The 25,235-nt window shown below is 40.8% G+C and overlaps 1 protein-coding gene across 1 annotated transcript in view; it reads right to left on the bottom strand.

Moving 5' to 3' along the window:
• Window positions 1–5,094: 5,094 nt before the first annotated feature.
• tmtc2b (transmembrane O-mannosyltransferase targeting cadherins 2b) overlaps window positions 5,095–25,235 on the bottom strand; it is a gene marked incomplete at both ends in the record, with an annotated part of 89,991 nt that continues 69,850 nt past the window's right edge. Inside the window, 5 exons of the mRNA XM_083893093.1 lie at window positions 5,095–5,274; window positions 10,233–10,296; window positions 15,510–15,624; window positions 17,357–17,438; window positions 24,173–24,294. Coding sequence (XP_083749219.1) covers window positions 5,095–5,274; window positions 10,233–10,296; window positions 15,510–15,624; window positions 17,357–17,438; window positions 24,173–24,294 — 563 coding nt within the window. The remainder of the gene's footprint in view (window positions 5,275–10,232; window positions 10,297–15,509; window positions 15,625–17,356; window positions 17,439–24,172; window positions 24,295–25,235) is intronic.

Here is a 25,235-nt window from a genome sequence, read left to right as displayed (position 1 = left end):
CTAGTTTTATCACTTCAGGTACATTTAAGTCACGTCTAATCCACAGTCTTTCTGCTGCGGCCAATGAAAACTATCCCTGCTTTTATCGCCATTTACCATCAACACTTTATTTCCAGATCAATGTTTTAATACTGACAAGTGTTAAGATGATTATATACAAATTTGGGGACATGACAGCCTGAAGTACTTAGTGTTTAAGGGACAAATTATTACGTATTATCGTTAGTATTCTGGAATTCGATTGCTCACTTATTGGAAAATCCCTAAGCGTGAGCCTCTATGAGGTAAGTAGCTCCAGCACATGCTGATATTTGGGTATTTTATCATTACTTACTTTACTTTTTAACAATGAAAAAAAGAAGCTGTGGGCTACTTATCATACTTCAAACTTTGACCTGAAAGTGTGTGACCAATGTGATTTACTGGCAGATTCCACAACAATCAACCCACTACACATTAAAATTGGTCATTCAAGCTACAAATGAGAGTGTGATAAGAGAAGCATCCAAGCTATCAGGATATACCATATCCAAAGTATGTACCTTTGTGCCAGTATATTTAGATGATAAGATAAACTAATTGAAAGCGAATATTCATCTGTTATGGCTACTACACAATGTGTTTGGTGTTGTTGTGAGGATCCCAAAGCAGAATCTGTAGACAGTGTTAGATATTACTGAACATTATTATCCCATACAAAAAAAAAAAAAGTGACTGATCAGCAGGAGGCTGAGTGTCTCGCTGGTGGAGCTAAACTAATTCTGAACACATGAAAGAAAGCTGCCCATTACAACAAATGACCAAAAACACAGGATTACCACAGAAAAAGAAAACTAGATGAAACCAGGCACGGCCAGACAGAGTGAGATGGGATGAACTGACAGAGTGGTGGAGTGATGAACAGGCTTTTATAAGCAGGTATGCTAAGTGGAAACAGGTGTGTGTCATCAGCTGCTGCAGAGGAAACCAACCACACACACACTCACGCCTGCAGGAGAAGAGTAGATAAAGGCAGAGAGAAAAACAAGACCAAAACTAAAGGCCACATTATACTTCTCCGACTGCGTATGCGTTATCCGTCTGCGTCACCACGGAGACGCCTCGAGCATTTATACTTCTGCGTCGTGGTGACGGACACTCGCTGCAATTTCCCGCCCGATCAGTAGGGGTCGCTGCGCAAGTTTGTTGTGCTTCTGGCTACAGTGAGCAATGGCGTCCGAGAAAGAAAGAGAGAGAAAGACTGTTGTTGTTGAAACAGTGGCCGTTTCTCACTTTTCTGTGTGACGGAACGCAGTTTTAAGATAATTTGAGGCGAGAAATTGGCCATTTAGAGTCTAAACATGTGCTGTGTGTGTTAAGATATGACGTATTTATAGTTTGGCAGCGGCGTTATCGGCGGGGATCAGCTCCGCCTCTGTCAGGACACCCGGAGCGCACTGAGAGCCGGCACAGAGCAGCTTAGCTCGGCCTGTCCTGAGGACCAATCGCAGCTCTTGCCGTCTCCGTAGTCCCTTGACGGAGTGACGGACACTTAAAAAATATTCCGTGCACCCGGAGACGACGCAGAGGCTCTTCGACAGGTTCTGCGTCGACGCAGAGGACTCTGCGTAGCTACGCAGAGCACTTTACGCAGAAGTATAAATTGGGCTTAAAGATAATCATAAACACAAACATCATTTCTAAATGTATTTTGATTCATCCTTTGGGGGGTCACACACAAAATATCTTGGTTTTATCATCCCTTGAGCAGATTAAAAACCTGCTAAAACTGCTTTAACAATCCTCAGAAAGTTTCCTCTGCTGCTGCAACATATGCACTGACATTATTTTTATGGTTAGCAGTATATTTAGCCTTATTTGGGAAAGAGTCCAAATGTCTACTGAGGCTTAAAGCATAAAGCACATTGTCCTTGCTGCACGACAAGGCGAGCTCCACTGTTTTTTTTTTGTCAAGACGTGCAAGGTTCACCTGTTTTATTAGAAGAAGACTCAAACTCGACTGGACAGTACAAAGCAGCGTCTGCTCATTCCAGCCCAATAAGGAAAAGCCAGGAAACCGTGGCGAGCTCTGCTCAGAGGTGCAGAGACCTCTCATGTAGACATGTGTGAAACATCACAAGGCAGACTGTTTGTTTCTCAGGGAAGGGCCTTTTTCCTGTCAGCAGGGTCTGAATTGTGGGGGTGTGTGTGGAATAATGAAACACACCAGCAGCCACATATCCCGCGTGCATGCACACTGTGCTGCTACTCTTTCCATATGGCAATATTTACATGTCGTCTTTGTTGTTCAAAGATCAAAGCAGAGGAGATCCATTTCAGTTGAGTTTATGACATGATTTAGCAAATTTGCAGCAGGGTGAGGCTTTAAATGCTCTGTAAAACCTGTTTCACAGCATGCGAGACCACCCCATTAAGCCTGATATCCTGCGTGGATTTAAAGGAAATCTGACTGTAGAACTCTAGATATTTTACAGCGTGTAAAGGGACTGTATATTCATTTTTTTTTCAGTTGGTGGCAACTTGCTACAAGCCCATATGAAAAACATAAATTAGTCTGAAATCAACATCATGAACAGGCTAACTGCACAGGAAACAAAACAAAAGCAGAACACCATAAATTTATTGTGGAAAAAAAGCAACACTGAGAGAAAAAGGGTGTATCCTGGCACACGGTTTCATATTTATATTAGAAAAAGGAGACAAAAGGCTACAAATCTTCATAATTTATACAAATACAACATCTTTCAAAAATAAATCTTTAATTTAGTAAACGCTCTGTGAACAAGTTTCTGCAATAACCCACTGCTTGAGATCCCTGAGCAGAGACACAGAGTGAACCATTTTTTTTTTTTTTACACCTTCACTCAAGCAAGAACAATTATAAGTGTTTGTTCATAAACACTCTATATACACAGGAGACATTAGCACAAGGGGATTGTGAGAGGGGAGGTAGGAATGAGGGTGAATTGTGATATTTTTTATTTCTTTAAACAGAACAGTGCTGACTCCCTTTTGACTGAAAGTGACTTAAATATTGAATTAGATCCTTCATTGAAACGTGTTATTTTACTTTATTGGGTGACCGTATTTGGATGTCTGTTTTTCTCAGGTGTGACCACAAACAAATAGGCGTAAACGTAACGTAATATCTTCTAACTCCCTTCATTGTACATGTAAAAACACAGTGCCAGCTGGTTTGCTTGCCGAGGTAACGCAAAGCAATAAGTTACAATGTAATAAACTAAGGACACAAATAGTTCAGGAGGAGGTTTTGTGTCTTGTAACAAAACAAATTATCACAAATACTGCACATTATCTAACTTCTGGGAGGCCGTTTCATTCCCTGTGTGTTGACAACGACGAACGAGCACATGGTAATTACACAGAATATCTACACAATGAGACCGAAAGACTGAGGTTAGACAGTTTGGGGGGGGGGGGGATACTTGATGTTAAGAACCAAAATGTGCTCAGTGTCCGAGCTTCTACTGGCTACTTTTTTTGATGCATGGCTTTATGAAACACACACATGTTGCAGATATATATTTATATATTAGGATTCATTTATATAAACACAACAATGACATTAGTTTTATTCCATACGCAAGAGACTGTATATACAATTGGACACGGTCTTCCAGTCGCAAAACGAACTCCTGTAATGAAGCCTTAAGGTTCATAACCAAGCACCTACTGGAAGACACCAGCTGGGAACATAATATAGAAGAAGACCTGACTTTAGTGACTGAGACTATTAAAGAAAGTGTTAAGCGACGTGATAAATCAAGAAGGTTTGTTTTCCCGTAGACTTCCATTCACACCAAGCTACTTCTATTCTACTCTTTTCAAACTGGAAAACTATGTCCATTTCATACACAGTCCATGTCCAACACAAACATAGACATTAAAACAATTCCCTCAGGCATGCTATGTCCATTGCTATGCAATGAAAAGTTTGCCCATTGACATAGCTTTTGTTTTTGGTAAGAAGAGCTCCTTCCATCCGTTTAAGCTCCACGTGATTCTTTGTGTGAGCAGCGACAGGCGTTGGTGTATCCACAACTATCACACCTGCCCACTGTGATCTGTGACGTCCATGGGAAGACATAGCTTGATAATTCCATTTATAGCTACTTAATGTCAACAAACATATTACCATGGTACCTTGGCGTCTTTAACTGCGAACTACAAGAAGCGGGTAGTGCTGAAAATGCCACGTGCGTCGCTGAAAACAGATTCACACCTTTTGTTATAAGGCATTACAGTGTGAAGGTAACACTTCTATTACTATTCGAGTTATCTTGCCAACACAACACACTCTACTCGGCAAAAATCCAGTCTGTGTGGAGCTTTTAGAGGCTATTGTTGTGCTGCAATGGCTAACAAATTAAATTCCCATTTTTCAAGTTGTCACCAAGTGACAAAAGCATCAGCTACAAATGAGGTGCTAATTCTTATGTTTGCACTATGAAGTGTTTGAAACATGAAGTGCACAGACTTGAGAGTTTACCATCATAAACTTAAATTACATTAATATGGAGATGTTGGATGGTGTCCTGTTCTTCATATTAACTTATTTTTCCTCATTGCTAAGTTAGAACACATGATCAAACTGAGAAAGTGGGGATGGAAAAAGCCCTCAGTACATCTCTCTGTGATGCTTTCTAATTTATCTCCATCTCTTCTGGGACAAATTTCACATTTTTTGAACTATAGCTGCTTATTTAAGAAACTTAATTCATTATAAATGTTGACAGACTTACTGGTGGTGTCATTACTATTTCAAGTGCTCTGGTTAGGAAGAAAAAAAAAAACGAAAGAAAAAACAAGGTTCCTGTGAGAGCAGTTATTTTAAAGAAAGTTCTGTAGAGTCCAAATACTGTGTAGTGCTGGCCAAGCTGTGAGCAATGCTGCTGGCCTGAGGTGTATCCAGAGCTCAGGAGTCATTAGGAGGAACTGTGTGGCACAGTCACAGCCTCTCAGAGCAAACATCCTCCCTGAGACTCCTTTGTTTCTCCTGGATGAGTGAATAAGGACGTGTTCCTTTCCTCCAGGTCTGGCAGACTTATGGCAGGTACTATAGGCAGCGTGAACTCAGGGGCTCATGGTCCTCAGGCCCTGTTTCTCCATGATGTTCCACAGCTTTCGCAAGTTGGACTGCGTGATGGTGTCATCGGGTTTCAGTTGGAGCGCTCTGAGGTAATTGGCTTCAGCTTCTTGCAGCTTCCCGTTGAGGTGGAGGATCGCTCCCAGGTTCATCAAAGCTGCAGGATACTGAAACCAAATGGAGAGACTTTCATCAAGACCGTGTTCACCTGAGATTATTGAGAAGACCCATAAGACAGCAAGTATTTACACAGTCCTTATGTTACAGGACATGAGAAAAAAACCAAATTAATGTGTGAGTCCTACAGAAAAATGTACTAAATTGAATCTTCCTAAGTTGGGCTAAAACAACCAGATAAAGTGAGTAAAATTACTACTGCATGTAAAAGTTCAGCTTTGATCCAAGAAGCTGGTCCACTGAAGAATAGAACAGTGATACAAATATGGCCAGATCTGTGACTTTTTGAAGTTTATACTCAACTTATGGATGATAGGAACACCCAGAATGGCACTCAGTGACAGCTATATACTTCTAACAAGTGATACGATAGTTTTTCATCTTTGGGAGTAAACCACAAAAGTCAAAGTGGGTGAATACATGCAACAAAAAACTTAAACAAATAAGGCTTGTAACCAGCACATTTGGTCATTACGGCAGTTGATACCGCACGCTATACGTTCCTGTTAGTCAGATCACCCAGACTGCGGTTCGGTGTTTGGAACTGAGTAACCACGCTGCTGTGCCTGTCCCTGTGCCAGGTCTGTAGTCACACATGTTAAAATGAGCAGCTGCTCTGATGTGGTTCGGCTGAATTTACTGTATATTCCTGCTGGTGCCAAGGGGCAAAATCATCATCATCATCATCATCAGCGACAGCAGAGTGAGTCACGAGGACACAAGTGTCCACAGTTTAAACACCGTTAGATCGTATCCAGGCCAAATTTGATCTCTACTTTAGAATCATGGAAATGATGTCTACTCCTGCCAAGAAGCTACTGTTTTACTGCCGAGACTACGGTAATTTCTGTAATTGTTAATTCCGAGGAAACAGGAAATGCCCAAACAAACAGTTTTGGTAAATTCACCAATTAAATACTTTTACTACCTCATAAATAATCATCACATGGAACAGTATGTGACCGCCCTCATCTGTGGCAAACACATTATTTGAACCATGACGCTGTACAGACTGTATGTATTTAAATGTGTTTTTGTTTTGGCCATGCAAATGTATTTGGTTGTATTTGTATTGGTAGCACTTTCACAGAAAACTTCCAGCCGAACATACAGTCAGTACTCTCACGCATTCATCAAATGCACTCTCATGAACTGCGCCCCTGCACTGAGCTGTTCCGCTTTGGGCTCGCATAACTCTCAAAACATCTTCCTCTTTTTTCCAGGCGTCAAGGTGAGATGAATGATGCTCCATGCATGAATAAGAATTTCAACGGGGACCTCCTTTTATGCCGTGTTTCTCAAAGGAAGAACTGTGCTTGTGAATAAATCAAACAGACTCTGGGATAATTCTGGTTTAGCCCTTAACAGATGCAGATGCTCTGGGCAAAAGTAAAAGGCTGGCATGACCATCACTACTGCTGTTGCTCCATGATACAACCATTGTTTATTATAGAAAACAATGACAGAGCATTGAGGTTGGTGTTTTTTTCCCATACTGCCTACTTAATGTCGTGCACTTGCATTAATCCTCTGGAAAAGACATTCACTGTTTTCAATTATTCTATTATTTACAGGAGCAGCAAGAGTTCTTCACTGTAATTGTGGAGCTATCACTGGGATTGTTGGTGTTATAAATTACCTTCTGTTAGAAACCTCCATCTGAGGGTCAGACCACAAATAACATAAGGGGATCGACTTACCAGTAAGGGAAGTCAAAAAGCCAAATTATAGGTGTTTATATATAAAAAAAAGATATAATTGAAAGTGACATATTAATAGTGAGAATGTGGAGTTGATAAGTGAAGGTGTACGGAATACTGGATAATTACAGTTAGTGCCATTTTGTAGCGTAATTGAGGATTCTATGTTAAGTGAAGCCAATCATTCCTTAGCCTCAGTCTGTTTCTGAAATGACTTGTGGTAAAAAGGAAATATGTCTGTGAGTAAGTGCAGCATTTAGAGGATTTAAATGAAAGAGTGACGATGCTCAAACTACAGCCTGCTTGTGTCTTTAAGAAGGTATTTCTTTGTTCCTGTTCATTTGGTTGGAAGCAGATAAAGGAACCTTTCCGCACTAATTGACATTTATGTTAGAATTTATGTATGTGAAATACAGTTTGGCAGCACTTAGATATAACAGGTACAAAACGTGTCATTGTCTCTGTGTTCGCTTAACGCTTCTTCCCCCAATGATTTCTCTCATTTAAATCCAAGCCGGATGAGACAGATGGCTGCCCACCCTCAGCCTGGTTCCCCTGGAGGTTTCTTCCTGTTGAAGGGGAGATTTCTCCACCATTGCCAAGCGCTTTCTCACAGTGAGAGCTTATGAAATGAATGTATTTTGTGGCTTTTGGTGCAATAACTACAATGCAAGTGATTCAAATGAATGGCACAGTTTGAAGGAGAATCCACAGTCAAAAACAAAGTCTGTCCAGCAAAGAGTATGTTTAAGTGGATTATAAGAGTTTTTGAATACATGCAAAGACTTCCCTGGAATGACTTTTAAAGATGTACGCAAAACGTTTTTTGTCCACTTGACAGACAGCTCAAACTGGAAAATGTATTGGGGCCTGACCTTATAAAGGCAGAAGCTAAAGGCTTGTATTCCAATTTCTCTGAGCTCTTCCATGATAGACACTGATGAGTGACCTTACATGTGAAGCCATGGGGAAAGAGTCCTGAGTAGAAAATCAAGTGAGCCTTGGTTTTCCACTCAGTGCAGCTGCAGCTGAGGTTTAAGAGATCTGTCTCCCCGCCGAAGCAGGCCTTATCAATTCCTGAGTTTAGTTTCTTTACTCCCATCTTCCCCGTACGCTCCAACCTTTGCTCACTTGACCCTTTCTGCATTTAAGATTATTTGAGAAGTATTCCCCCTGATTCCTGCACTCTTCTTTGCCCTTGTGACATTTGCAACACTCACAAAATGCTCCTTTGTCAGAAACTTAACTTATTCTTCATTTCCTGCTGCTCTCTAACCTTTCTGCCTCCCTACCATTCTCAAAACTGACATACTGTAGCTGCACAGGGAAGACCACAGGGATGTGATGCATATTCGCCTGGACTGTAGAGAAAAATAATCTATTATTAAAACTGCCAATATTGTAGTTGGAGCTTGGTTGGGGGAATGACCTGACTGCTGTAACTACAAAAAAGGCATTTCAGGGAAGAATATCTACATGGAACAATTAAAGGACAGATTTCATGGGGCGCAGAGATCAACCAAAGCAAACCAAGCATCCAATATGACTTAACTGGTCTTGAAAGATGGGATTGTGGTGCCAAAGGACTAAATCTGAGGCCATGAATGGAAGAATGTGTCCCCTCTTACTCAGAGCAAACAGCCACATGTGCTTAATATAAAACACCCGCGCTTTGGAGAGGGAAGAGTTAAGTCGCAGTTAAGCATGAAATGACAAATTAAGACGGGCAGGGAACAAGACTAAAGTCAGAAAGAACAAAGGATAATGGTGAAGGAGACAGATTACGATGCAATTGTGCCTCAGCTGTGAGCGATACAGATACTGAGCAGGAGTGACCAAGTACGGGCGAAAAAAAAAAGTTTGTAAAATTCAGACGCCAAGAAACGGTCATGTGATAATTACACTGATCTGCTCTTGAAATAGTCACCGTGGGAAGCGGCTGCATGTCTTTTTCTTTTGTACAAGTGTGTATTTATAGGGAGAAAGGGAGCACAACAAAAGAGGCATGAAAATGTCCCTGAAGGAAGTTGACTTAAGTTGGTATATCACGTAGGTGTGAGTGGGCATCATGAACAGATGCAGAGCAGGGTTTCTCACTCCTGGTCCTGGGGGAGCAACTGTCCTGCATGTTTCAGGTGTTGTTATCAGGCTTCAGCAGAGCTTACTGACGAGTTGACCATTTGAATCAGGTTTTGTTTGAGCAGGGAAACATCTAAAAACATGCAGGACCAGGAGTGAGAAACCCTGGATGAAGAGATTGTGGTCTGTAGTTTACTGTCATTTAAGGGGAAAATGTCTTCTCATGTGTTGGTCACCAAATACGTGGTGAACTGACGGACAGCGGAAGACAGAAGAGAGCTGTTTGTGGCTTCTTATGTTCCCATCAACATGGCGTCGTTAACTTCCAATGAGTTATCACATCTAAATAATAAAATAAAACAAGTTGGGACCATTAAGTTCTTACAGCAGAGAGAAGAATCTGCGATTGAACCAAATATTCCCACATCATCCCTGTAAATGACTGATGTGCATGTTTTAACTTCAGTGATTAGAGATAAATATTTTTCTTATCTTCCATCTGGGTATTCAAATGTTATGTTACAAAAGTACGAAATACTTTGGCAAATGTTGACCATTACATCAACACTGAGAATAACAAAGGAGGACAGGGACTCCATTTTATTGTTTCTGTGGAAATTGGAAATTGAATCCATTTTTTATTCTCGAGTTTATTTTTTTTTATTTTTGTTTGTCATTGTTTGTATCACACACGGATCTGTGTACTTGGGGAACCAAACATTGTCTGTATAACAGTGTCCAGATATATTTATATCACAAATGCGGACCTTCTTCTAATCAAGACACAGGAACAAACACAGTGACCACATGCCAAACACACTCTGCTCCCTCTGCGGCCCTCACTTAAACAACACGACCCCCTCAACTGAAGCCCATTTATTTTCAGGATGTCAAAGTTCTCTGTCTGAGTGTTATTATCATTATTCTTTTCAATTTACTTCCCCTGGTTTTCTCCTTTGAAGTCGATGATGGATGGTGCACAAACAAACCTTTGAGCTTAGTCAAACCTAGCCCTTACTTTTCCTGCGATCCACTGACAATGAAAGCCGTTGTGCACAGGGAGACTGGGCAGTAATAATATTGGAAAAGCTGTCCAGACTGTGACTGCACAGTGTCCATCAGGATAAATAGTTAAGTGAGGGATTAGCTATAGTTGTGGTCGTACTCACGTTGGGTCTCAGGCTCGCTGCTTGTCCGTAGTACCTCTCGGCCGCCTCATTTAGACTGGCTTGTCTGCAAAGGGAAAACGGAGAGACGCAGTCATTACTCATCTTTATTGCTCCTGGCTTAGAATGAAGCCTTGAACCCGGCATGTTTACTTGCATTCATAGGTCAGTGAGAAAATAACAGAGGGAAAAGCATGAGGGATGACGGAGGCTGATCCAGTCGCCTACAACTTTCTCGTTCGATAGGATCGTTTGTTCGATAACATCTGTGCTGACTGGTGCGGTGTAAGCTCAGGGTCAGGACATTTGGGTTATTGGGTGCACGTAGAGAAAAGTTATTAACAAACCAAGTCTGATCAGAAATATTTAATGCATACTTGTGTATAGCTAATGGTGTGAACTGTTGTAAAGACAGGAACGCCCTATATTAGGCTTCTTATCTTCCTTTAAGCTTCTACTGTTAAATCTTCACCTTCTGTGTCACCGAGCCTTTCCTGTTATTAATGTTTAACTATCTCAGAAGACACATTTACGGCCCTCAGCTGCATGCTCGCCGCTGATGGCAAGAATTGTCTCATTACAAACAAACTTTGACAAAGTCAAGGACAGAGCCGGTGGCGGCTGGATGTGTATGGCCCCCTTAGGTCGTAAAGATCAAACGAGGTGAGGCCTGTGGAAGCAGTTTCATTTGGGCTGTCGCAGTTTGTCAAGGCATTGCCGTCCGTATGGTTTCAAATAAAAGGAAAAGCTTTTATGTTAGGATTACCAGGTCAGCCACCAAAGTACACACACATTATTTATGTTTGGTTTGAACAAAAAAAAAAAAAAAAACACTGTCTAATGTGGCTGAAATGTGTCTTCGCTGCTCTGGAACCTGCATTACAGTAAACTGAGCTTCACTAGAGTGCCCTGCTGTGTTCTAATCTCATCCTATATTTTATCCCATAAAATACCTAAGATATATTTCTGATACCACATCTGTTTATTTTTTTTGGGACAGCAGAATTTTTCCAGTCCTACAATAAAGGGAGCATTTTACATTCCAATTGAGGTCCAGACAACAACTCCAGCTGCTGAATTTGTCCTGAGATTTTAAACGCGGGTTCCATGTACAACCACAACCATATGTTTGTTTGCCAGCATAATATTTAGAAAGCACAATCCTCTGAGGACGAAAATGCACCAATCGAATTCTATAATGTCATTATCGCATTTATAAACACATTATCAGAGGAGGACTGGAGAACTGCCACACCAAGACCCAAAGAGCAACAGAAACTCTTAGGGTTGTATGTGGGTTGTGAGAGCGCAAGAGAAGACAATGGAGGCCAAGTATGTAAACTGCCGTCTGGGTTTAAACCCACGAGGAAGAGTCGGTGTGAGTCTACGAGAGTGAAGGAATGAGGACAATGATGGGAAAATGCAGCAGAAATGTTGAAGCACATTTAAAATCAGCAAATTTAACCAGTGATTGTTTAACATTGACTTCACTTTGTCTGGAGATGCTTCATTAACACCAGACATGCACAAATCACAGTGAAAAAACAGTGACAGCATTGCTTATAATGCAGAAGGTGTGTGTGAAACTAATGACTGAAAGACCAGCACCAGAATGTATTTCTTCAAATCACATTTACATTTAGATTTACATTTAGGGCATTTAGCAGACGCTTTTGTCCAAACCCACTTACAATAAGTACATTTGTCACAAGAAAGAAACCACAACATATCTCTGTTGATAAAGTAGAAAAGATAGAAACTATATTCAAGCTCTCATCAGAGCAAAGTAGCTATTTATCGAGGATACTTTCCATAAGTGCTATGATACAAGTGCTGAAGGTAGGAGCCTATAAGAGCATATTAGTACTTTAGGTTAGTGCTAACAGTCGTCCAATCTGTCTAAAGCAGGAACAACACTGACCACAGACATTTCCCTAAGGATAAAACTGTACATGCAGTAGAACTTATGCAACTCAATAACACATCTTCCTTTTTATTGTTATAATTTTCAGCTTATAAAATACGCATACACTGGCATACTTAACCTCATGACATACTGTTCATATACAAATGAATCTTTCTAATTAGTGTATTATATTATTATATTAGACATGTGGGTGGAATGGAGAATTTTCAGCTAAACTGCAATATTGTGTATAATGCTTGCATGTGTTAAAGAGCTATGCAGCTCCCTCAGGATTTTGCAGGCGGTTTTTATGATCGTTTTGTTCCAACCACAAATACCTGATTTTGTGGCAATAAGTGTTTTTTTTTTGTGATGAAATTGTATTGCAAAACGTTGTTCTAGTCATAGTCCTAGTCCTGAATGAGCCTCTTTGTGTGACACTCAGAAACGCATACTCACTTCATGTCTGCATTTACTTAGTTTAGTTCTGTTTTGCTTAACATCATCTGCAGTGCCTTGCAGTAGAAACCCTGATTGTGGGAGTGTCACGTAGCTCACTGTCTGTCTATGGAGGAGAGACATGAGCTATTGTCCAGCAATGATGGGAACAATGGCATTAAAATAACCAATGCGTTTTTTCAGTAACTAGGTAATCTAATGAATAACTATTACAACCGTTATTGACAATAACATGTGGTGTGTTTCTACAATTAAGTTTAATTGAAGCTCTCTCAGCCATGGAGGAGCTATAAAGTTTTTTTTTGTTTTCTTTTCTTTGGTGAGGAGGGCGGGGCAATCATATAAGTAATGATGATTGGTTAAGATAGAGTAAAACCTCCAGATAAGCCAATCAGAGACAGAGTTCGGTTCGGCGTTCACACACAAACAACCAAGAGACGAGCAGTGATGTCAAGGTGCCATTTTCAACTGGAAGTACAGACATTACTACAAGAACGTGTCTATATGTATATCAAAATGTAACATTTTGGCATTAAAGTATTGTAGATAAGTGTACAATCTTTGTTCATAATGTATTCTATCAAGTGCCCATTTCATTAATTAAAAATATATAATATTCAGTTTTATTATAAATAACTGAACATACAGTTAATGCAACAGTTACTTTCCTTGGTGATTAGTTACTAGCTCAGTTCTTTTTTGGGAGAATGAACTAGTAACTATAACAAATGACTTTGTTAAAGTAACATGTAGAGTATACTGCGGTTCACTTTTTCATCGTCAGTAATGACAATGAAACATCCGTCACTTGCAGAAAACAATGATTAGCAAATGTTGTGGGGATTGGGCAGCAGTGCAACGTTGTGCAACAGTTGCAGGGAATTTAGTTGAATGCATTGTTGGATTTTTCTACAAAATAATGCAACAGGGACTGGCTATGGATTGTGTGTTACTGGATGCCACAGTGTCTTTTTTCACCTCGACTTACGAAATAAAAAGTTGGCGAAAATCCCCACTGTCCTTTCCTTTGAACAGCCTTTCCTGACTTACGCTCACACTATAAACCAGAGCTAGTGAGGGTGAAAAAGAACACGTAAAAATGTTCAAAAGACAGAATAAAATAATTTATTGGGGATGCAAAATTATCAAAAATGCAATGACTCCTGAGAGCAATAAAAGACATTCGCACATCTAAGAGCTTGTGTCCCTCTTTTTAACCTCCTCCTTTCCTTGTATAGATTCACTTGTGTCCCTCGGCACGGACTGAGGGCCTTTTCCACGAATGATTCCAAGACAAACAGCATAAAGAACATGAGCTGTGGAAGAGTGGGACCCCATGCCAAGCAAGCAGAAAAAGGTTCAACCCCAAAACACTGCTTGAGGCTCTCTTAAGCTGCCAGAGGTCTGGACCTGGAAGAGCCTGTCAATGCTGGAAACCATTGGTGGTGAAGGATCGTGCATGATCATATAATGATGGAGGATGAGCTATGCATAAAGCAGCTAATGATAAATAGAGCTGTTTAGAAACATTGTGATGTTGGGGATAGTAGAGGCAGCTTTATCAAGCTGGTTATTCAAAATATACATTAAAGCGGACCGAGACCGGAAGTTCCTATTAACGCTGTTTTTTAGTGTGTATCTGCGTCATTACCTTGTTTAAGAAGCCCTGAAGGTTCGAAACAAACAGTTCAGCCACTGCTGAGAACGATGTGTTTATTGTAATCTCGGGCTCAGCGAGATCTCTGAAAAAACCAGGTCCGGTTACGTAAACAGCGGTTCTCCTGAACAGCAGATCCTCCTGCTCCGGGCACTAGTCCGGGCACATCCGGTTGCGTACATTGAACCGCAGAAGAAGAATAACGTCCGTTGTGGAGGTGTTTCACGAGCGACAGTGTCTTCTGACTCTGGGTCTGACTCTGGGTCGAAGGTCGTCAAAGGGACTGTGGCGGGGAGTCGTGAAGAAGCTATTTTTAAACACTGTTAAAACAATGTTTTGATAATGAGGCGCAGTGCATCCACCGTTCCAGAGGGGGGAGCTGCGCTTCAGAGATGATGTGCTGAATAGTACTGGCCAATCACAAGACTCTGTCTTCTGGGGGTGAAAGTTCACTCTGAAATCTCGCGGCTGACGAACAGCGTCAGAAAAGAAGATTTCTATCGGCTCATTTACAGCAACTAGGAGGTTTTTGACCATAAAAACAAGTTAATGTATGTAAGTAGACCTCCATAACTAACATTTATGTGCAACAGGACCACTCTATGTGACCTTTAATCGTATTAAAGAAATGTCCTCAGGCTGCTTTAATTTTAATGCAAAAGCCCCAAGCTACCAATGATGGCTTTAAACACTGGGTAATATGACTTTTGTAAGCTTATTCAGTTAGTGGAGCAATGAGCTGTAAGTTGGCAAACGACTGTATTTACAAATTTCCATCCATTGCTTTGTGCCGAAGACCGCTAAAGCCCCGCTGCTCACGTTCATCAGCCGAACCCTGCACTGAGTTGGAGGCAGACTTTCAAATACGAGCCAGTGACAGCTGAGACGGAGTGAGACAGACTGGCGAGAAGTAAAGAGGGACATAAAGAGAGAGTGCGAGCATATGAAGATACATCGCTGCACAGCACGCAAAGACAAACCAGCAGCTCTCGGGCTGGCACTGCAGCGAGAGAACAGGATTACAGAGTACAGCCAAGCAAATCACACTGGCTGAGGAGAAGTGTAAGCTCCTGGATAAAGCGTGCAGACAGTGTGGACCTCCCTTTTTTTTTTTTTTTTTTTCTTACACACAACCGCCTCGGAAAACAGTGGCCCAACTGTAAATGCGCTGTGGGCCATGACAAACACACACGCACAGACCCACACACAGACCCACACACAGACACACAAAACAAGTGCATTCCAATGAAAGGCTCACCTGAGCATATGGGCTGCGCTGAAGACCACATCAAACTCGCCGCTGTCCAGGCGAGCAGCTTTCTCTGCCATCTCTGCCGCTTCCAGCAGCCGCGACTCTTCCAATAAAAACTGACCTGGCAGAGCAGGAGAGAACAACACCACGGTGAAGATTACTGAGGATTCCCCTCCAGGAATACACAGACCTAGAAATGTTACCCTTGGCCCAGGTAAAGGGACAACCTGGTCTGCCCCTGAAATAATATGGTGAAACACTGGATATGAGTGACGCATAACCATCACTCTTTGGCCATTTGTCAGACACATTTGTTGTGATTAGTCCTTCATTGATCTATTATTTCTGTTTCTAGCAGGAGATTTCTGTCTTATTATGGGTGTGGCCATGGACCTCTGTGGACCCAAATAACAGGATTATAGAAATCTGGCAATGCTAGGAACCAAGGGAGGACCCCTTGCAAAGGTCTGGGTTTAGAGAGAAACTAACACCGTGTTGACTTTGGTTGGTTAGCCTCGCTGCTGTACCAAGATGCTAAACCACCAAGTGAACCGCATCATATTTTCCTTCAAAACTGTGGATGAAACTGAAGCTGTTGGTTCAGGCCTATGACGTTAGAGATGGACAAAAAAATGAGACTTTGATGGAGTGTCAATTAGTTCTACTTCACAAAGACCTTTGCAGCGACAGAGGGTTTATTATATTAGAGCCAATACAGCAAAGACAGTCCCTGCATCAGTAATTAACACACAATCCCAGGAGTGTCCTGCTACTTTTAATACATGCATTTCTCAATGTTATGAGTGCAACTACTCTGATTGTAAATCCTGTTCATCTTGCAGCAGTGTGACTTTTAGTGAAGAATATTAAAAGGTCCAGCACCCTTTTTTTATTACCACATAGAGTTCAATTTAATTTAATACCTGTTTCATAATGACACCAAGGGAAAATGAGAAAGTTAGAGCCAAATTCAATTGGGATAATATTCATCATTATTATTATTAACATCACTTCCCAGCAGTACAACATATAAACAAGTTTATATTTTGAATTATATTATATAATGAATTAAAATAATGTGACCTGGAACTGGATAAGTATTAGAACTCTGCTCAATTAAACACTTAAATACATGTTTAAATTCTGTCTGCTGACACTTTTTGCTGTAATCAGTACACGACGCACTTCCTAACCGCTGCAGTTTGAGCTTAACACCATAAATATGAACAGTAAATATGTGACTCTGTAAACTGTAAACTACACGTCTGGTCTGTGGTTTAGTGAGTTATTCAACATTCATTTCTAATCTATTGCTATTTCTTGTGTATCCATGTCATACTCTTTGACTAAGCAACAACACTCTTTGTCTTTGCAATGATCAATACAGTTGATTTTATCATTAACTTCACTTCTTAACCTTTGAAAAGTGACAACTTAAGACTCACAGTGCTTCCATAAAATGCAAAAATCCATCATTAAACCGGTGCATCGATCAATGCAAATGTCACACGCAGGCTCGGTGCACTGATGGTGAGCGAACACATCGGTTCATTAAAAACTGCTCTTCAAGGTTTTAGAGGCTTTTACAAAATGAAGTGATGAACTTGGCAGCTTGTGCTAGCTCAATACACAATTATCATTCAGAAATGAGTTGATATAGAGAGAGATATTTCACCCGACTAACTATGCACAGAGCTAAATCACTGCAGATTGGAAGAGGAACTGGCAAAAGTTCAGCCAACACTGTCGTCGTGTATCATTTCCTGCCTTTGTGCACAACAGGGCAGTATTTGTGTGAATTGAATATTTGCAGTTAAAGTCAGGATATGTCAAATTGACAAAAAGAAACTTACCATAATGCATGTAACAGTTGCCTTTTGAGGGATCCAGTTGAATGGCTTTCAAGAAGTACCTCTCAGCTTCTGTTTTTTGCCCCTAAGAGAAAAAGATTTCATTCAGTTTCATTATTGTTTCAACTCCTCCCCAGGACAATTTATTATAAAAACACCACCTTCAGCTCAAAGTCCAAAATACCTTTGAGTAAACCTAATGTCCCTCTCCAAACCACAAACCTACTTTCACAATAAATCTTAATAAATAGACATGAAACACATGGACCGTGAGTATTTTTCTTTCAAGCTCATGTGTCCTCCTGTCACAGTACACGCTGTTGTGCGTGCCACAGTGGACCAGACAGGGCAAAGGCTTATTCATTACACACTTTTATCTGTACAAAAAACACTTCCACAGCATAACCGCAAATTGCCAGTGTGTGTGTGGCCTAATCCGGCATGAAACAAGACCGAGAGAGAGAGAGAGAGAGAGAGAGAGAGAGAGAGAGAGGTGGAAGGAAATGGAGCAGAAGCGAGGAAAGAGACAGTCTATTGAGATCTTTAGCTTCGCAAAAAAAAGGTGCATGACAGACATGTGTGTGTGTGTGTGTGTGTGTGTTTTCTTTGGCCTTCACAACACTACAAGAGTCCATATTTGGAGGGTGAGTGTAGCGTGACGTGCAAAAGCATCACTGAAGCCCCGTGGACCTCTCAAGCTCCCCGAGGTCCTTCATATAGTGACACGCAACCAATCACACCTGAAACAGAACAGCTGGTCAGTAGACATGATGCCAGCTGGGATTTGACATATTCATGCTCTCAGTTGGGAACCAGATGCCGCCCAATCAACAATTAAAGCTGATGTTTTAGCATTAACAATGCAGCTCATTAGTGTCTTTCACTCCAAAAGAAAAAGAACGCCTTTACATAAATAATGCACAATATTGAAGCCGTAAAAGTCTATGCAGGCTTGATATATATAATGCAAAAGCATCAGGAAATGTGGAGGAAATAAATCCAGATTGGAGAAGTCAATTATAATAAATAATGAATATCAACTCAGTGTGATATACAGCAATCAGCAAAATGGAGTATTAATGACTGTATACACATTTTCAATGAGCTGTGGATTCAAAAAATATAGACTTTTACAATGTAAATAAACACGTGAGGTTTTTCTTAGTGTATGATTATAGAACGGATGGCATCCAAATAGTGATCTCTGTGTATTTATAGACTCAAATTCACAGGTGGAAGAATGAATGTTGTTGGGTTAGGGTTTGTTTAACCTCAGAGTTACGCATTCACATTCTGAAAGGAGCTGCAGTTGTGAGTGGAATAAGCTCTGGACTGTGACAGTATATTAATGGAGAACATGCTCAGAGAAGAAATAATCACAATCATTCTTATTTAAAAAAACAAAAAAAACTGACAGTTCCTGGCAATTTGTCATATTACTTCAGTGTTGTTCACCAGCTTCAACTGGAAAATTGGAAAAAATGAGAAAATGTTCCTATATTTAAATTAACTCCACACACTTCGCTGTGTGATAAAGTTCTGCTTTCCCAGATTTACTGCATTAATTACTGGTCTTTGGATGCATAAAGAATGTCTTTCTCGACTTGAAAACGTAACTCATCTGCATCCATATGTGTCATTTGCTGCAACACGATATGCATCTCCCTGTGGGAAGATGTGGGGGGGGGGGGGGGCAGGCAGAGTACAACCAATATGTTGCACATGCCTGGCACAGTAACAGTCAGCAATGAAAAGATGTCAGCTCAGGACACAGGGTGGGCTTTACGTTTGGCAGCACGAGTGGGTTCCTGCTGGTTTGGTCTTAAAGATGTGAATTTTAGACAAAGCCCCCCCTCAGGTTCCTTGTGCCTAAGGGGGGTGGGCATTAAACCAAAGCAAGTTAGCGACACTGGGCCCATCTGGGGAGGTTTCCAACTACGGTGGTGTTGCAGTCGCTTATACAAAGCTGACTGGTCGTTACTGTTATTACTCTGGTCAGTGTGTATGCAAACATAAATAAGAGACAACAAACAGCCCTGTGAGGCAATTCTGTTGGCTATTCTGGGTCCATGTGTGACAGAGAACACTGAGCAGAGATGAGGATCAAAGGAACCCATAATCTGCCTGTTAGCTCCATGATCCATTCCCACATTTTGTGACACGGCAACTCTGAACAAAGTGAACTGGTTTGTAATTGCAACCGGAGAAAAAAGTGTTTAAGGTCCCATATTATACCCTATTTCTCCAAGTTAACCTAGTTCCCTGGTGTCATAATGAACATGTCTGTGACATGCTTTGGTCAAAATACCATAAGGATGAAGCACCACAGCAGTTCAATCACCATGACAAAAAAGCCCTGTTCAGAAAACTCTTTTTAGTAGTATCTCTTTAGGTCCACCTTAAAAAAAAAAAGGTAAAACGAAACTTAAGGGACAGGAAATGACATCAGCCACAGAGGCTACTGGGAGCTAACAGCAGTTAGCATTTGGAAAAGTGATCATTAGCAGGCTCTAGCAGGCACATTGCTGTCATGTCCAGTGGATACATGTTATATAATATATAATAGATAGATAAATCCTCTGAGGCTGGACGTTTGTGTAGGACTCAGTGCTGCACTGTGGAGACAAGAATATAACTTTTCGCGGACTTTTGCTCGCCCTCGCCAGCACTCTTGCGTGTTTTACGGACAAAGCAGAGCTCCGTGAGACAACAATTCCAGGAACTTTGTGCCTTGTGTCGTCACAGTGAGCGTGTTTTATCTCCTGTACTTAGACTGAGGAGGACCACAAAAACTTGAGTGAGGCATCTTTTTTTCACACTGGCGACTGGTAGGTCCTCCAGAGTCCCAAATATGAATATTAACATTATCAAAAAGTTGATTTTTGCATAATATGGGACCTTTAACTACTTATATCCACTTGTGAAAAAGACTTCCTCCCTTTAGTCACACACATGCTGAGCTTATATTGGTGAGTTCCCCACACATGAAATCTCCTGATAACACCAGATAAACATCAGATGAAGCTCTGGTGTTGTGTGTGCTGAGGATATTATGACTAAATAAACCTGTATTCTGTATTAACCCGAGGAAATGACAATGAAGACTGAACCTAGTACTGCAAGCATCACAGCTGCTGTGTCCATCTCTGCTTTGTGGTGTAAGGCAATAAGCCTTCTTTAACATTTACTCGCCAAGTTTGACTGTCTGGAATTACCGTCACAGATATCTGTGATGTGATTTTGACGAGTCAAAACTACAGTTACAGATATCTGTGATTCATTTTTTTAGTAGTCAGAATGACGTCATCTTTGCCTATGTCTATATTTCCACATTCAGATATCTACAATGTCATTATGACTAATCACAATTCAAGTTTGAGGTATCTACTCAAAATGTCATCAACATCACAGTATGGCATACAGCAATTTTCAAACTTCAGGAGGCTCAATATTTCTTACATTTAAAATGTGTGTCAAATGACCATTTTAGATTAAATATTTCCCTGACCTATACTCATCATATTCTACAGACTGAATAAAACATATTTTTATCACACAGTAATCATTTAAAAGATGTTATGCAAATTAAGAAATATGACCATTCTCTCTGATATCGGCAATCAAATCACAAATGCGACTTCAGTCAAAATAATCACATTTAGATAATTATTCAAAATCGTTCAACACTTTCAGATATAGATATCTGAAAGTGGAATTAGAGCTTCAGTTGAGTATATCCGCAACTTTTGACTTGTAAGACGGATGTTGTCCTGTCTACCGATTAATATCAAAGGGGAGATATTATGCAAAATCAACTTTTTAATCATTTAAATCCTTATATTTTGGACTCTGGAGGTCCTATCAGTTGGCAAAGTGTGAAAAAAGATGACTCACTGATGTTTTTGTTGTCCTCAATCTAAGTACAGGAGATAAAACGTGATGTTGACTCACTGGGACGTCACAATGCGCTAAATTCCAGGAATTGTTGTCTCACGGAGCTCCGCTTTGTTCGTAAAACACATTCTTGGCTCCACAGTGCAGCACAGAGTTCTACACAAACTTCCAGCCCCAGAGGATTTATCTGTCCAGTGGATACATGTTATATATGACAGCAATGTGCCTGCTAGAGCCTGCAAATGATCACTTTTCCAAAGGCTAACTGCTGTTAGCTCCCAGTTTTTAAGGTGGACCTAAAGAGATACTACTAAACAGAGTGTTCTGAACAGGGCTGTTTTGTCAGGGTGATTGAACTGCTGTGGTGCTTCATCCTTATGGTATTTTGACCAAAGCATGTCACAGACATGTTCATTAGGACACCAGAGAACTAGGTTCACTTGGAGAAATAGGCTATAATATGTCCAATTTAACACCGCTTGCCTTTATGGTGCGCGCGAAGAACCCTAAACCCATCCTGCTTCCCGTAGTGGGCGGAGGTGTAGAGTGTTCAGCGCAGTGGGAGGAGTGATACTGATCTGTGTGATAAACTTTTCCTCCCACTCCTACTAGCTGCGTCTTCCTCTCCCGCAGGAAATCTGAAGCTCAAAAAGCCCCGACAGACAACATGTGAAGCGTCTTCATCACTCACATTTGTTGTCACAGGGAGTGAAAAAGTATGGGATGATAGAGGCGGGGGCTGGCAGGCAGGTCCACTTCCTTCACTGGTTTTAATCATGTTTAAATGCTGTTGTCGTCAGGCACATGGGCCACAACCACAACACAGGGTTCTACATGAAATAATACCCTGACTCAGACTCATGGCGAAACATTCTCAAACACTTGAAAGGAAATGAACTCTTTGAAATGCTTTTTTGTGGATAAATAAGATGTTAATGTTGATCTCTGGTGGAGTTATTTGTTCTCAGGATCATTGTGGCTCAAAACACGTCTCCCATCCATCTTAGTCACAGTCCGACAGAGAATTATCCTGCAGGTTTGAACTCTCCTTTCCTCCAAAATCAATAGCACTTTCTTAAATAAAATGGGTTTCTCTTTTGCGGTGGAAGGAATTCTTCCCCTTCGTAACACTCTCCTCTAGAGAACTGTGTTCTTCCCCTTCACTGTTCTCACTGTCAGTGTTTGGTTTCAGATCACTTCTGATATGGACTTTGTTAGAAATTAATTTGTGTCAGCTTAACAAACAAATTGCATGTGTGGTGTCAGCTGCACTATAGTTGAAGCTGAGCATCAGACACTGCAGACTACAGATGGGAAAATCAATCCAGCATGAACAAGGTCAATTTAATTTAGACACAGAATGATCCACTCCATTCTTGATATTTTTGTATTATTATAGTATTATGTAATCCCCGTATAGTATTTGTATAGTATTATATTCGTATAAAACTGCCAGTAAGCACAAATGCCGAAGACTGGAAAAACATTGAGAAAATGTTGCCTGGCTCTTTACATGTCTGGTGTTTTATGCTCTGGTTTTTGGATTAAACCAGCGAGACATAAAATGTTAATTACTGAGCTTTTAAGATGTTGGTAAGTGGATTTTGTGAAGTAAATAAGAAGTAAGGCTGTTTCCAGCCCTTGTGCTATTCTAGGCCAGGCGGAAAATACAGTTAAAAAGTAAGCTTTTTTCCAGCAAGTTTATCTAAATGACATAGCAGTAAAATCATTGCAGTATCATTGATACAAATTGGAAAGAAAATAAAAAAGTGTCTGTTTCCGTAAAGGATATCCAGGAGGAGTCTTGCCCTCTGTGGAAATTCAGATACCACCTCTCCATTTTTTTTGTTAAAGACATGAACATCCTTTCATTAGAGACCATTCAGACTGTGGGAGACAAGAGTGTCAGCTGAAAAGAAAAGGTCTCCGTCCTTCCTTTGACCTTCTGTGCTACTTTTCCTCCGACTTATTTGTTTCTGTTGTGACAGTCATGTCCAGCTCCTCTCACTCTTATCTATAGTTGCGCTGCGTCTCTGACACGTGACCATTTCCTTGTAAACTCTGTGACTGTGGAAACTGACGTGAATGATAGATAGATTCATTAATAATTGTATATAATAGCAATTCAACACGCACAATCTGGTGTTCATGTACAACTACAATAATTGTTTATCCATAAAATAAATACAACTTTTTGTTTTTCTTCATTTGAAATTGTTAATACATTATTTTAACATGCAATAATGGAAAAAGCACTTACTCATGGGACATATTCTGGCCCTTTTATGGTTAAAATAAGCAAAAACAAAGTCCAGATGGACATTTTGAGGCTTAGGTGTTGAAGGGTTAACTGGTCTCAGTCCATGATGGCTATCACCCTATACCACATATAGGGCTGGGGGAAATAATTTGCTGGATGACTTATCTGCTCGCATCTATCAGCAGCCTCTCCTTGCCCAGACAGGCATGATCATCTTTATAAAACATAACTAGCCTCTTCGCTCAGGTTCACTCTCTTCCAATATCTCCACCTCTCACTCTGCTCCACCTACACACTATTGATTAACCGTAGAGATGTCAGGAGGAGACCGTGAGCATCAGAAAAGAGCTGCAGAAAAATTGATGAAAATCCTTGGAGGATGAAAAAGGAATGCAATAAAAAAGAAAGTGAAAAGAATGAATGGAAGCGAAGCAAAATTTGACAACGTGAAGTCAGCAGAGTGGGCTTTAGACCTGTCAGTCGTCAGTTTGACAGAACGGTACCTTTGGATAGTTGATGATCAATTAACATTCAACCTATACCTAGACATTTATTGCTGAGTCAGGCACAGAGTCTGCACTTGTACAAGCGGAGCTATTTCTGCCAAACTTCTGTCACAGTGTGTTACCTTCCGGAAACAAACGATTTATCATTTTCACTCTTACCGTCATCGCGAGGAGTTTGCCGTAGGTGAGGTGAGCAGGGATGTGGTCGGGCTTGGCTCGCAGGGACTCTCTGTACCAGTGTTCAGCTTCAGTCAGCATGTTCAGCCTCACAAAGGCCTCTCCTGCGAGAAGCACAGTGAGGGGTCAGACGGTCGACACATCGCACGTCGTCCTATTGTTATCACGGAGAAACAGTAACACCGGAGCTCGTTCTAGTGTCCTGCATAAGTCAGCACCAACCCTATGTTGTTGAGGTTTGTCATAAGTGAGTCATAATAATAATAATATACTGTAATGTAACACAACGTAAGAAATCAGAGGCACTCAGAAGGGTGATAGTTAAAACGCCTTAAGGCACTGTGACACATGACCACAAGGTGTAAAACAGCTAAAGCAGGGTTACTAACAAACTGACCATTTGAATCAGGTGTGTTTGAGCAGGGAAACATCTAAAACATGCAGGACAGTGGCTCCCAAGGACCAGGAGTGAGAAACCCTGAGCTAAAGGATAGCAATTTTTTTTAAGTTTGCCTTGATGGCTGAAACACGTTGGCATGTTTTTATATGATTGGCTTTTTAACTATCACCCTTCAGGGTGCCTCATATTCCTCGTCTTAGATTTGTTGGATCTGTAACTAACAAGCACCAGAGGGACATTATTCACCACAACAAAGTAGCACTTCTGACGTACATGAACACCTGGACTTATCAGTCCTGAAGGATCCATTCACAGATCGTACAAAGTAAGGGTCTGAATGCATCCTCATATACGGACATGATTTCAGGATGCAAATGGCCACATTTCCTGATCACAATCCATCCTCAGGATGCATTAGAAACTGTCTCTTCAGCTGACGCAGTCTGATCTGCAGCAGTTTTTTCCTTTTCCTCTAATCAGCGGGAACATTAATTTATTGGTAGCTTCCGCCACAATTTTAATGCAAATTGCTGTATGATTTATTTTGTCTAAAGGTAAAATCTTATTTCATGTTACAGCTGCATGAGCAGAGATTTAATTCACTCCTCTTAAGACCCTCTGGTTTCTTTTCTCTGGCACACAGAA

Source organism: Microchirus variegatus, assembly GCF_963457635.1.
Source record: "Microchirus variegatus genome assembly, chromosome: 8".
NCBI lineage: Eukaryota > Metazoa > Chordata > Actinopteri > Pleuronectiformes > Soleidae > Microchirus > Microchirus variegatus.
This window is presented reverse-complemented; position numbering and strand designations above follow the sequence as displayed.